A 14,402-nucleotide genomic window follows, 5' to 3' on the forward strand; every position below is an offset into this window, starting at 1 on the left:
ATGGTTTATGTTTACTGCAATCAGCTAATGTGAGAACAGCTGTGTTCAACGACACTCCCAGCTTTTCAGTGACGGCTATTGCTGAAGCATCAGCTCTGGTCTGAAGTATAAGTAAGTATAAGTATATACTTTTGATCCCGTGAGGGAAATTTGGTCTCCCAATCCGTGAATTAGTGAAACACACTCAGCACACAGTGTACACACAGGGAGGTGAAGCACACACTCATCCCAGCGCAGTGAGCTGCCTGCAACAACAGCAGCGCTCGGGGAACAGTGATGGGTTAGGTGCCTTGCTCAAGGGCACTTCAGCTGTGCCTACCGGTCGGCGTTCGAACCGACAACCCTCCGGTTACAAGTCCGAAGCGCTAACCAGTAGGTCGTATGGGATAAGCATCAGCTAAATGTAAATGTAAATTCTTGAATTATTCTTAATTCTGATCACGATACATGAACTTGCATACGGTATACTATTTGGTATGACAGGGGCCAAATTGTATTGTTTTTTACTATATAGTTTTAATAGGCTTAATGTTTGGGATAAAAAAGCTTTTTTGCAGTGCTTCCAAACTTCCTTGAATATAGTATTTTGAGTATTTTCTAAATACAAAAATACAGTATTTTATTTTGATACATTAAAAATGAGGGTAGGCCTATTAGGTATTTTATTTTAAAATACATTATGATGTATTTTTGTCCATCCCTGTCTGTTCCCAGCATTAGCACAACACTGCGATGGTTAGCTTGTCACCTGTGACGATATATGCTAGGCCTAAGTGCCTGACCTATCTGGGTGCGTTTGGAGATGCCTCATGAACGTTGTTGAATAGGCTTAATTTATCCTGGTGCCACACACCTTGCATGTCGCTGTTCGCTTATTTCCTCTGTGCATGAAGTTATTGTAACCGAAAATAATGATAAAAGGCACAACTCCGGGAGGGCTTCTTGTCGCCATGGTCAATGCATTTTTTATACAGTATTTCTGTGAGTGTGGGCACATGCGTTACGTTGCACATTATGGCAAAGGGGCCATGCCGCTCGTTATACGTTTTCCAAAGTATTCTGTATGTAGCAATAAAATAAAATAGAAATACATGAATACATTTAGATTTTAAAAAAGCAATAATTGCATGAAATAGAGCTTGTTCAGGAGTCTCGAAGCTCGAGTCAAGTCTGAAGTCTTTTGAGTGGAGTCGTAAGTCAAGTCTGAAGTCATTGTTTTTGCGACCTCATGCTTTTCAGCCAATCAATGACGTTTCTTGTACTTGTAAGTTCGCTAAAATATTGGTGGGGACAATTTTGTCATCTCAAAATTTTGATTAGGACTAGTCCTTAGCGTCCCACCCTAAATCTATGCCCATGGTTGGAGTGTTTGCAGCTAATTTGCATTATTGGGCTGCCAGGGGCAGGGCAATCCCTCTGGTTTGGTGGAGGAGTGGGCGTGGTTTAGTCATAGGCCCTACTTGAGGCGTCTCTAAAACAAGGCTTGGGTAGACTCAATGGGTAGACTAGGCTACAGTCTGGAATGGGTCCTGCCGAAGTTAGAAAGTCAGGGGACAACAATGATTGCGACCAAACCAAGAAACTGATCCATGAAGGTAAGGTCCAAACGAATGCTGCCGTTTCCTTGGCGCATCGTTTTCGCAAGCATATATGTGTATGAAAATAAACTTTAATGTTGCGATTTTAAAACGCTAACTTTGAATAGCAGCTGTCCCGAAATCTAGGCTAGATTGTATGCAGTGTTGACAGCTGTTAGCCATGAATATAATCTTCTCTGATGCTTTAAAATGTGTAATTTTAAGGAAACGAGGAGCTGTTTTGCTCCTTTGTTTTGCAAATATTTGGACCTAGTAGTTCTACTCGGCGCTTTTTTGCAGCTGCAAAGCTCAAAGATTAATTTTGCCATCTACTGTTGTCGGCATACTGTACTCACTGGTATGGGGGAGTCACAGTTGATGACGTCTCAGTTAATTGTGGTGTAAGTAGACGTGCATATTAGCAGCCAATTTTCTGTTTCCTTTGCTAGCTATTTTTTAGAAACTGACTGTAACTGTCCTACAACTGGCAATCTTCTTCAAGTTGCCAAAACATGCTTCAAGCCCTGGCACTTTGGAAGTTCATGGTTTTCGTAGTTTGAGCTATTGTTTTCTTACATACAAATAAACAAAAAATGCTGTCATTATCACCTCTAGGCTACTATTGTTAGCTCTTCTAGTGGACTAGACAGTTCAATCAATATGAATTGCCCATCTGGTTAACACACTGTCATCTGCTGAATTTGCTGGCACCTCTTTGTTCATAAGTAGGCTAGTGTGCAGGTATGTCTTCTGGACTACATCTGAGGTTGTCTTGCAAAGAGCTATTCAGCTGGGCCATTGTGCTCTCTTAATCTTAGGGATGGTATCTCAACTTCTTTCTCACCGATTTGCTGTATTTGCTGTATTTGCTGTATTTGCCCCCTCAGCACAAATAACATCTGAACTATAAGGAGCCATGGATGGCAGAAATGAGTCCGAAACCCTCACCTCAAATGACCCCAAACCCTCAAGCTCCACAGGGAGCTCTCTCCTGCAGACCAGCACAGGTAGTGTGACCATGGTAACCAGAACTAATAGACACTGCAAAGTGGTTGGCCTGGAAACCAGCTCTAGATAAATGATGTGCATACATCTTATGCGTAGGGGTTAAGGGCTATGAATCATGTACACTTTGAACTTTAAATGCACTAATCTGTAGTATGGTCACCTACATTGTGGTTAATAAATAAATATGGCAGTGGAATTTTACTTTAATACACAATTATTGGCATAACAAAAAGGAAAAACCTGTTGGAAAATGTAGAACAGAACCATACTACAATACACTGTCTCCACTATTTTTAAGCGGTAGCATCGCCACCTAAAAAAACGGTGCTCCTGGTTTTGATACCCGTGGTAGTGCGTCTGACACTTTGGATAGAATTCAGTCCATTTACGTCCCTCTCTCTTCATTTATAGGGGCACAATTCATTAATATATCACGAGAGAGAGAGAGAGAGAGAGAGAGAGAAAGAAAGAAAGAGAGAGAGAGAGAGAGCCTGTGTTTTGGATTTGTGATATGAGAGAGCCTTACAGTACCTCTGTGCTGTGTCAGCCACACCTTGTACCACTGATTACACTATCTTGTGTATATTGCTCATTAATGACTATCTTATTACTGTAACACACATTATGTAACCTCACACATTCAAGCACTTATTTGTTAATTTTCACATACACACACACACACAAGCCTGTGTGGTCCTTTGCACAGTATGCAATCACCGAAAATGTTTGTGTGTGTGTGTGTGTGTGTGTGTGTGTGTGTGTGTGTGCGTAATCCTGAAACCTATGCTAGAAATTTCCACCCAGCATGGCAGCCGCAAAGACGCTTTGAAGGTTGGAAAATAAGGAGTCAGGGATTTAGCGTGGAAAGTAGGCCATTTATGCATGTTTACGTGCTTAACAGAGGAAATATGCCAATATGCAAACCTAAGGGTGAGGGAGCTAAAGCTAGCAGACATGTCTAAGAGAGTGCGTCTGGTGAGAGATGTAACACCCCCCCCCCACACACACACACTGTTTTTTAAGGAAATTGAATTGGCAGACAATTACATAATGCAATAGCAGCATGATGAACACAACTGAACATCGCTAACTATATTCACCCTTTAATGTAATAGCAGCATGATGAATACAACTGAACATCGCTAACTACAGTATATTGACTCTTTTTAATACAATACCAGCATGAAGAGCACACCTGAACACGACTAACTATATTCTATATTCACTCTTTTCCTCTATGATTCTGCTTCTCTCCTCCACTCCTCTGTATCCCTCTCCCATCTCTCTCTCTGTATCCCTCTCTCCATCTCTCTCTCTGTATCCCTCTCTCTTTCTCCTTTGAGCATCTGTCTTTCTTTCCCCCACCTCAATTCTTTCTCCTGTCTCCATGTCTCTTTCCATCTTTTTGTCTTCCACCCCTTACTTCTTCTCTCTCTCTCTCTCTCTCTCTCTCTCTCTCTCCCCCCCACCCCTCATGTCCAGGTTGTGGTGTGGTGCTGGTCCTCTCGGCCCTGGTGGCGTCGGTCAGCGGGCTGCTCCTGGGCTACGAGATGGGTCTGATCTCGGGGGCGCTGCTGCAGCTGCGTGAGGCCCTGTCGCTGTCCTGCCAGAGCCAGGAGCTGGTGGTCAGCTCCCTGCTGCTGGGCGCCCTTCTCTTCTCGCTGGCCGGCGGCGCCGTGCTCGACCGCTGGGGACGCCGCTTCGCCATCATGCTCACCGCCGCCATGGCCGTGGGCGGCACCCTGCTGATCGTGTGCATGAACTCGCTGGCCGCCCTCGTGGCTGGACGGGTGGTGGTGGGCATGGCCGTGGCGCTGTCGGGTACGGCGTCCTGCCTCTACATCGCAGAGGTCAGTAGATACGGTCAGTAGATACGGTCAGTAGATGCGGTCAGTAGATATCGGTACTGGTCACTCAGTTCAACTGGGCTGTGAATACTTCAGCTGTTAGTAAACCACAGAAGGCAAGCACACAAGTACTTAACAAACACTAAAACCAAACTTATACAAAATCTACATATGTAGTATGTATGTGTGTGTGTGTGTGGGTATATCTGTGTAATAGATATACTGTAGGGGTGTAATGGTACACAAAAATCACGATTCAGTAAGCACCTCGGTGCTGAAGTTGCGGTCAGGTACATTTTCGGTATCAAAAATCGGTACAATATTGCTGGAAAAGGTTAATTGACATACAACTTCCAGCAGAGGCTTTGATTGTATTTGCGTGTCCGTGTTTTAGGGACATTGGAAACGGGCTTCAATGGCCTCTTGGCCAGACGGACCTGCAGAGCAAATCCCAAATTTCCCCAAGTGTTGTATGGGTATTCCCAGGCTACACATTCCCTAGACATTTATTTAATTTAAGTATTAATACATTATTATTCATTTAAAATGTTTGCCTCCTGTTCATGGCTTATGTGAGCCTAGGTGTTTACAGAGTGTATAGTGTACAGTGTGTCTGATTTGTCTGTACGAGCTGATTTTGTGTGTGTGTGTGTGTAGGTAGCCCCTCAGGGGCGACATGGCTGTCTATAGTTTACAAGTACCAGGCTGTACGAGCTGATGATGATGTATGGGTTTGCATGTTTGTGTAACGATACATGACTCTGTGTGTGTGTGTGTGTGTGTGTGTGTGTGTGTGCAGGTGGCTCCTCAGGCATGGCGCGGGCGCCTGGTGTGCCTGTACGAGCTGATGGTGGTGCTGGGTGTGCTGTTGGGCTTCGGCCTGAGCTACGCCTTTGTGGCGGTGCCCGGGGGCTGGCGCTACACCTTCGCCGCCGTCATCCCCCCTGCGCTGGCCCAGGCTGCCGCTATGTACTTCCTGCCGCGCAGCCCCCGCTTCCTGCTGGCCAGGGGCAAGGAGGAGGAAGCCCGCACCGTGCTGGAGCGTCTTAGGGGGGCGTCAACGTTGTCGACGACAACAACGACGTCGGCCGGGTTGTTGCCGGGCGCTGCAGGGTCTCCCGCGCTGACCGTCGTGGAGGAGGAGCTTCGGACCATCCGGGCCGCCCTGTGCCGGGAGATGCAGCACAGCTTCCTGGACCTCTTCCGTTCCCACGACAACATGCGTCAGCGGCTGCTGGTGGGCGCGGGGCTAGTGTTCCTGCAGCAGGCCACCGGGCAGCCCAACCTGCTGTCCTACGCCTCCACCGTGCTGCGCCACGTGGGCTTCCAGAGCGGCCAGGCCGCCACACTGGCCTCCACGGGGCTGGGCGTGGTCAAGGTGGGCGGCACGCTGCCCGCCATCCTGCTGGTTGACCGCTTGGGGCCCAAGGCCTTTCTGTGCGTGGGCTCCGGGGTCATGACGCTGTCGCTGGCTGCGCTGGGTGCCGCCACCGCGCAGAGCCACACGCAGGTGCAGAGCCTGTGCCAGAGCTCGCTGCCGACGCCCACCCCCCACCCCGGGCCAAACCATTCCCACTGGGGACAGGGGAAGGGGGAGCCCCTGGGACTGTACCAAACCGCCCTAAACCTCAGTGAACTCAGTAGGAGCTACAGCCCCGCTTGGACCAACAGCAGCAGACAGGCGACGGATCAGCGTCAAGGAAACTGGAGCCTTGCCGAGGATTCTGGGGGACGGAGTGCTGGAGACATGGGTGTGTCCTCATCTCTGAAGTGGATCTCATTGGTCAGCCTGCTGGTGTATGTGGCAGGCTTCTCCTTCAGCCTTGGACCAAGTAAGTAACTGTGTCTAAAACACCTTTAATAGGCACAAGTTTTACATACACACACTCATACACTCCCTTTCTTTCTCTGTCTCTCTCTGACACACCCACACACACACACACAGCTGTACTTTCTACGTAATATTTTACAGGCGACAACTTCAGACACCTCAACTACAAAAAGCTCTTGCTCTAGTCTGCAGTACAGTGTCGTAGCACTTGTAGTAGAAGATGTAATCCTATAGACCCTTGCGCTAGTCTGCAGAAGTGTTGTAGCTCTGTACTAAGATTTGTTATCCTAAAGACCCTTTCAATCTGTTTAAACCGGTTTAAACAGATCAAAACTGACGTTACTTTGAAATCAAAATTAATTGGCGAGAATTCCGGTGTGATATTGACCTAAAGTGTGTTGAAACATGATACCGAGGGCCAGATGTACGTACATTTTATTAACGAAGGCGTTATCAAGCGCCATGGACACACCGCAGATTGTGAGCGCTGTCAGACCCAAGTTTCCGTCGTGATTATCAATCGTTCAACCCTTAGTGTAAACTGCGCCTTTCTCTGCCCTTCTCCGCCCATAAACGCAATTCTGACGTCCACAAACTGAATGGCAGCGCCTACAAGCGCAGTTGAATGAAGTTAACTGGTGACAACATTAAAAGAATCAAACGTTTAGCGATCATGAAATAATACCATACATGATAAGATGTCAACAAGCAGGGAGATAATGAAGATCAGTAGTTCTACTCAAACTACTTGTGCAACGTAGGCTATGGGAGATTGGTCAAAGTTTAAGGAATGATGGCGTGAAAGTGAAAGTAAGACATCGCGAAAGGCCAACGAAAGTTAAGGTTGCTTTTGGTAGTACAAATACTTTCACCACAAAACTGGTGTTCTAAATAGCGATTCTGTTGTCTTTGAAAGGTTCTCTTATTGACGATTGAACTGCAATGTGGATTAACACCTGCTTTTACAAGGCGGAAGTATTTAGAGGCGCCCAGAATAGACGTGCGGCTTTCAGGAGCAGTCTTTGTACATACCGCGGAATACATAACTAGGCGCTTTTACTCTTCCCCTCCCATCTTTTTACGCTAAACTCCCACTTTCCCCTGGATCCTCCCATGAATGCATATGCATGACATGACAATCGCAATCTGCCACTTTCAGCTCCCGTGACAGGCAGTTTTATGCTTTTACATCATTGCGGCCTGTTTGTACATACCTCGCAATGATTTTACACGCACATTGCGAAACAAATACGCCTGAAATGGGCGCAAAAGCGTTAGTACATCTGGCCCCGAGTGTGAACGTATGTCTCATAGCTCATCTTAGCTTGTCCCCTGCCAAGAAATCTGGCGCTAGTTAGCCGATGCTACCAACAGTTTTTCGATGGGGGTGCCTCAGGCATCGGCCTAGCCATGCAAATAAATCACTGTTTTACACCATTTACGAGGCTCAACGTAGCTCCATACTTCATTGGTAGACTTCCGAGGGCCTTGACATTTAAAACGAGACATTGAGAACTTTGAAAAAGCACTGGTAGTTTATTTACAAGACGATTTATACAGACAGTACCTTCATGAAGTTTACCGTTCGCCGCCATCTTAATTTTAGTCACGATAAGACGAGAGACGAGTACGAATGAACAGGTATGATAAGGGACCAGATTCCGAAAAGAATTCAGTGGAGATGCATGGATTCCAGTTGCTGCTACTGGAAGCGCAGAAGGGCAGGGGACAAGCCGAGATGAGCTATGAGACATACGTTCACACTCGGTATCATGTTTCAACACACTTTAGGTCAATATCACACCGGAATTCTCCTTTAATGCTTTACAAAAAGTCGACGGAATGTCGAAAAGATGTTTTTTAATTTTTGTTTGTCCCCAAGTAATGATCAGCTCAATGTTGTTTTCTGTGCCACGGGAAATGCCTTTGGAAAGCACATGTTTGTTCATGCTGTTGAAAGGGTCTATAGTCCTTTCTGATTATCGACACGCATGCTTTAGGTGAAAAACAGCTACCATTTAGACAAAGTCTACATGCTTAAGATTAAGATTAAGATTAGGGGAAAGGCTGGAGATCGAAGTCTCACCGCTTGGCTCTGAACATACTATACATAACAGGAGCTTGACACACATACGAAAGTGTGTCATTTAGTGCTGCACGATATATCTAAAATCTATCGTTATCGCGATATCAACGCTTGCGATGGACATACCCCAAAGATTACTTAATTTTCGATAAATGTCGATACATTTTCTGTGCCGTGCGCATTCCATACAGTCTATGGTGTATTCACATTCTGAATGTCAACATATTTTACCAAACCAATGCTGTCATGCTGCCCTAGAAGCCCGTTGATCCCCTACCAGTTTAGGTGTGTGGTGTTTTAGGTGTTGAGGAGGGAGCTAATGTCGCAAAGAGTCTGGCCTAGATCCATTGGCAAACATTTATTTCCTGGTTGGTGGACGTTTGTCTGAAGTTTGAAATCATTGAAGTTCAATCACTAACGTTTGGTAATGACGTATGTTAACCACGGGGGACACAACGATATTGATAGGCGTGCAACTTAAACATAGTCGCTCTCAGGAACGCCCTCTGTTCACTGGTTCGTTCGGAGACAAGTTGCCGAAGTGAATGAGAGCTGTTCCAGACGCAGTACTGTAGGGAAAAGAAATCGAGCGGAAGTACAGTACGTAGGCAGGCGGAGGCCAGGCTACTCATTTGTTGTGGTAGTGACCAAAATTATCATATGGAGTAACATGAAAGTAAGTGTGTAAAATTATAATGGGGTATATATTTTTTATGTGAGTCAATGCATCATAATCTTCTATCATTACTTCATCAAAATGTAGCATTTCCTTCTGTAGATTTATTACATTTTACAGTATATTTCTTAATCAATACACAAAGCAAGGCATTTGTCTTCAATCTTTCAATAAACTTCATATTCATTTTTACATACCTTCATATAAAAGAAAGAAAATGCTTGTGGCTTTTGCTGACCCTATTTCATATCTGTTCCATTGAGATTTGTATGATTTAGGCCCCAAAAGCCTTTTTATTTTCATAATTTCACACCGCATAACAATCTGTTAAATGTAAAAATGTGTATGATATGTATTTCACAAACAACAAAAAACAGTTTAAGACAGGTATATCACATAAAGGCTCACTGTTAAATCACATCTGTGTAAAACAGAATGCCACCAAATATTGCACAGCACTTGGGCTCCTTGAGCTTTTCTCTTCTCAATGGAGGGCTTCAATCTGAAAGCTTGTAGTCACCCTTTGAGTTTCTCTTCATATCTGTTAAAAGACACATTCAACAATGTATTCAGATAATTTTAAAACACATCCTGCATTGTAATCAGACACAAAAGTATTTTACTTTTGACATTTTCCAGTAAAATGGGGCACACCAAAAGACAGTGAAAAGGGGTAGTGAAGTAGGAGTGCTGGAAATACTTGATTTATTGAAAGAAATATGAGCGATAACTCACCTGGTAAACTTGCAGTGTCCTTGAGATGTTATTATACTTACTGAATGAAGAAGGACCTCTTATCCCCAAAGATAAAAACAGGAAGACTGGCATGAATGGTCTATATACTGTATGTTAATATAAAACAGCTTTTTCTGAACAATATAACCACATTTATTTACTTATGTTTGACACTCAGGACCACAAAAAGGCCATGTCACGTGAACCACCTACTAATCTCTGTGTGTGTGCGTGTGTGTGTGTGTTCCGCAGTGGTATACGTGGTACTCAGTGAGATTTTTCCGACTGGGATCCGAGGGAAGGCTGTATCCGTGGTGTCCGCCTTCAACTGGGCAACAAACCTCATCATATCCATGACCTTCCTCACCATCACAGGTACACACACACACACACAACAAACCTCATAATATCCATGACCTTCCTCACCATCACAGGTACACACACACACACACACACACACACACACACACACACACACACACACACACATCCTGACGTAGCACTTAGGACTGTGGCTATTCATTATGTAAGATTTTGGCATTTTTTTATGGGAGCCAAATATAATACGTCATCTTACATAATGAATAGTTATGATACAAACAGCAGACACACACACACACGCACACAGACACACACTGTGTAGAAAGCAATCAGACCCCAGCCTTTATGAGCTTCTCACCTCTGTGTGTGTGTGTGTGTGTGTGTGTGTGTTCAGGGCCTTATCTCCCTCTAAGGTAACGATATCAGCCGCGGGTCAGTCTAACTCTAAAAGCTAACGTTACTCGGCTAGTTCTGCATTCTCAGCAGAAAGTCTCATAAATAGATAGATTAGCTAAATCAATATATCAGTTCGACCTTTTCCCTATTAACTTGTGGTGCCGATAAGTACTGTGGCGAGATCAGACTGGCTAGCATTCCTACAAGAGCTGCTTTAGACGTAGGGGGGGGAGAAGAGACTATTTATGTCCTACATATCCATTTGTATGCTGATCCACTACCTCACTGAAACACACAAATAACGCAGTGCGCTAAACGCAGTATCACCATGACTGGCTACTTCAGAAGCAGGACTTGGTTCCTGTCTGTGAAGAGGAGTCTGGAGTGCCAAGATATGGGAAGTGGTTTTATGGCCTCTGGTTTATGGAACATCCAGTTGCCTAACTGGCAAAAGATAAGCATGGTAGCGCGGCCATTGAACAGGTCCGTTTAGGCATGTAGCGTTGTAGCGTGTAGCCAGAGGGAGTAAAGAAACATGTAAAGAAGCAAGTAAATTTGCGGATTATGACGCATGCCAAGATAACCAAAAAGGCCCAGAGTCATTGAGCTGAATATGAATGAGACAGGTGTAGCCATAGCAGACAGTGTGGGCTGCTCTGGCAAAGTCAGAGTCTCTAAATCTGGTTTTTCAAGTAGGACTGGTCCAAACTCCCTCAAAGCACATACAAGGAACAGATTAGTTGCTCTAGTGGATGTTTGATTGAAGTAGGCCAGGCTATTTATAGATTTATTACTGATATTTTTGCTTACACACACACCCTACACACAAACACACTATCATGGCCTAGGGCAACCAGACAGTGATAGAGGACGGAGGCGTGAAATGTTTTAACAATAACGAGGGTTTATTTTATAAACCACAACGAAAATGAACGATAACAACACTAGACTAATGTATAAGCAGGTAGTAGTCAGTTCTCAGTAGTGAGGTGCGGGCGTGTGTTGGGTGTAGGAAATGTAGCGTATGCATGTTGCGTGTTACATCAAAGGAAATATAAAGTAAATAGAGCAGCGGTAGCCGGCACAGCAAGCAGCTGTATGCACTTGGTAATGTCACAAATCCTAGCTACACCCACTTATTGTTGATATCAGTAATCCCGGTTACTCGGCAGTGTCTGTAACGCTAGTCTTCCTAGTCAGTCTGCAGAACTGGTCACACTGGTGATGTCACTGCTGCCCCCTACTGACCCCATTGCTCTCGCCCTGCAGAGAAGATTGGCCTGCCCAACGTGATCTTCTGCTACGCAGTGATGAGCTTCGTCCTTCTCATCTTCGTCATCCTCTTCATCCCAGAGACCAAGGGCAGGTCGCTTGAGCAGATCTCCAAGGAGCTCGCCATGAAGTGAGACACCAAACCAAACACACTCATCCACACGCTGACGTTATACACAACCATGAAGTGAGACGCCAAACCAAACACACTCATCAACACGCTGACGTTATACACAACCATGAAGTGAGATGCCAAACCAAACACACTCATCCACACGCTGACGTTATACACAACCATGAAGTGAGACGCCAAACCAAACACACTCATCCACACGCTGGCGTTATACACAACCATGAAGTGAGACACCAAACCAATCACACTCATCAACACGCTGACGTTATTCACAACCATGGGATTTACCTACTTCTTAAAAATAGAGCATACACATATGTAGTATATTTAATTGATTAGTAAAAAAACTAGGGCTATAATCTAATGAATTACATACTCTGTGATTAATTAATCTAAATGAATCGCATATATAATTTTTGCTGTGAAAGTATTTTAAATATTTAAATTCAAATGAATCATTGAATAATCAGCATTAGTGACATTAAAGTTCAAAAACTCTTTTATTATTATTTTCACTGTTTAAATAATTGCTATAATAATCTATGATCTGACCTAATATGCTGAGGAAATAAATTCAAAAGTGCTTCGGGAAGAAGTTTTTTTTTTTTCACATACAAGGCATTTCAGGCCACAGATATAACCTAGGGGACACAATGAAAATAAATTAACACTCCCCTCAATGTCAACACTTATTTCTTTGCATTGATGTGCGACTATAGAGTTGATGAACTCCGGTGATATGCAAATTCCTTGCTGAGGACTTTATTTTTAACACTTTATTTTTATACCATCAGGCAGTTTTTTAAAAGTAAATGTTCCAATCAATGATCCAGGCAGCACGTTTTCTTCTCTCTCCTTCATTTTACAGTCTAATTTTTACTGACTAGAACGGCTCGGGGTCAAAAGTCATACGGAATCGATTAATCTGCACAAATTTTTTTAATCAGTTATTTTTTCTCAAATTAATTAAATAATTGAAATTAATCAGTTATTTTGACAGCCCTAACACTATCTCCTAGTATTGCTTTATGTTACAGGTAGTTTGTCAACATTTTACATTTTGTTAACTTGTGATAAGCCTTTTATTTAAAACATTTTCTTTTAGCCTTAAATGTAATGTAAACAGATGCGTAAAAGTACACATGAAACAAAGGTCAACATATAGTATGCAGAATGCGCTGCGTCACTCCAGTGTTCTCTTACGCTGTTGTGGTCGCTATGGAGACATTCCTGTTTTCTCCATTTTCACTGTTCTCCCAGGAACAACCTCCGGGACAGGCTGTGCCCATGGCGAAGTTCAAGGACCGACACCTCAAGGCCTCAGGAAGTGAAAACGCTGACCTCAGTATAACCTTTCACCTCAAAACAGCAGAGACCTTTAATTTGTAGTGGACACTTTTGGGTGGTGGGGTGGGTGGAGATGCTCTCCGTTGTCAGAGCACAGGTGTGATGTAATGTCATCAGAGGACAGGTGTGATGTGATGTCATTAAACCAGAGGTGGAGAAGTCCGGCTTCAGAAAGTAAAAGTCCTACCATGTATTGGTTCTACCTTTGCTCTACGGGTGCTCTCACTAAATAGCTGATTTATAGGAACGTCACCTATTACCAACCATCACGTATTTCCAACCACTTGTGTCACTCAATATTCATTTCTATACCAACCAAGACGGCGGATTCCTAAAGAAACGCAAGCACCATAGATTTTGTTCAAATCTACATACCTATGGCTACTGAAAATTGTAAGGTTCATTTATCAAATGTTATTTTGAAGTATTAAAAAACATTGTTGTTTTATAATTTTCAAAGGAAAGGGTTGGTAATTGGTGGTTTTTCGATACCTGGCTGAAGAGTTCCAGAGAGCCAGACTTTTCCACCTCTGCATTAAACAAGGTGTGGAGGAGGGACCTGGATGGTTGATGGATTAAACCTGACATGGTTCTGGCTTGGATTGGGACAGTCAACAGCCAGTTCTGTTTGTTTGTTGTGTTTTGGGGGTCACAAGGAGACGCTGCTGCTCAGGTGATGTCTGTGTGTGTGTGTGTGTGTCCACACAATGACTTTTTTTTGGGACAATGTATGTGCAGGAGTTTCATCCTGAGGTGTTTATCTTTATGTGTGTGATAAGGGTGTACTGTCAGGGTCGTATCAGGAAAAAATTGCCCATCCTGAGATTGCTAACTGAGATTGTGTGTGTGTGTGTGTGTGTGTGTGTGTGTGTGTGTGTGTTCCTCCTGAGTTTGCTGCTGTAGTGACCTAAATGCACCTTTTACTTACACCTCTTACTTAATCACAGATGGTCTTTTTGTGCCAGTTATTTCAGTAGTTGCTAGTTGAGTGCTCTTTAACCTTCGAGGCAGAAATGGATGGATCTTTTTTTTGCACAAAAATGGCTGTTGTTGATGCATGGGCCTGTGTGGAGCAGATCCTTACAGACATTCCTGTGTGTTTTGTTATGTAATGACGGTTGGGAATAGGTTTGGAAAATCCAGATCATCAAAGACGTTGTGTCTCAAAAAGAC

At 44.0% G+C, this 14,402-nt stretch overlaps 1 protein-coding gene across 2 annotated transcripts; it reads left to right on the top strand.

Moving 5' to 3' along the window:
* The first annotated feature begins 1,502 nt into the window (after positions 1-1,502).
* On the top strand, positions 1,503-13,872 carry slc2a12 (solute carrier family 2 member 12). Of its 2 annotated transcripts, XM_048250294.1 has the most exons (7): positions 1,503-1,595; positions 2,465-2,584; positions 4,068-4,435; positions 5,232-6,264; positions 10,013-10,135; positions 11,747-11,879; positions 13,143-13,872. In XM_048250294.1, exons 2-7 carry the CDS (start codon positions 2,494-2,496, stop codon positions 13,231-13,233), a joined length of 1,839 nt encoding a protein of 612 aa, XP_048106251.1. In that variant the 5' UTR covers positions 1,503-1,595; positions 2,465-2,493; the 3' UTR covers positions 13,234-13,872. The 2 variants fall into 2 exon arrangements, with proteins under 2 accessions (XP_048106251.1, XP_048106252.1); XM_048250295.1 differs by lacking the exon at positions 2,465-2,584 and having other exon boundaries at positions 1,506-1,595.
* The last annotated feature ends 530 nt before the right edge of the window (positions 13,873-14,402 follow it).

The sequence above is a fragment of the Alosa alosa genome, chromosome 8 (genome assembly GCF_017589495.1).
Source record: "Alosa alosa isolate M-15738 ecotype Scorff River chromosome 8, AALO_Geno_1.1, whole genome shotgun sequence".
NCBI lineage: Eukaryota > Metazoa > Chordata > Actinopteri > Clupeiformes > Clupeidae > Alosa > Alosa alosa.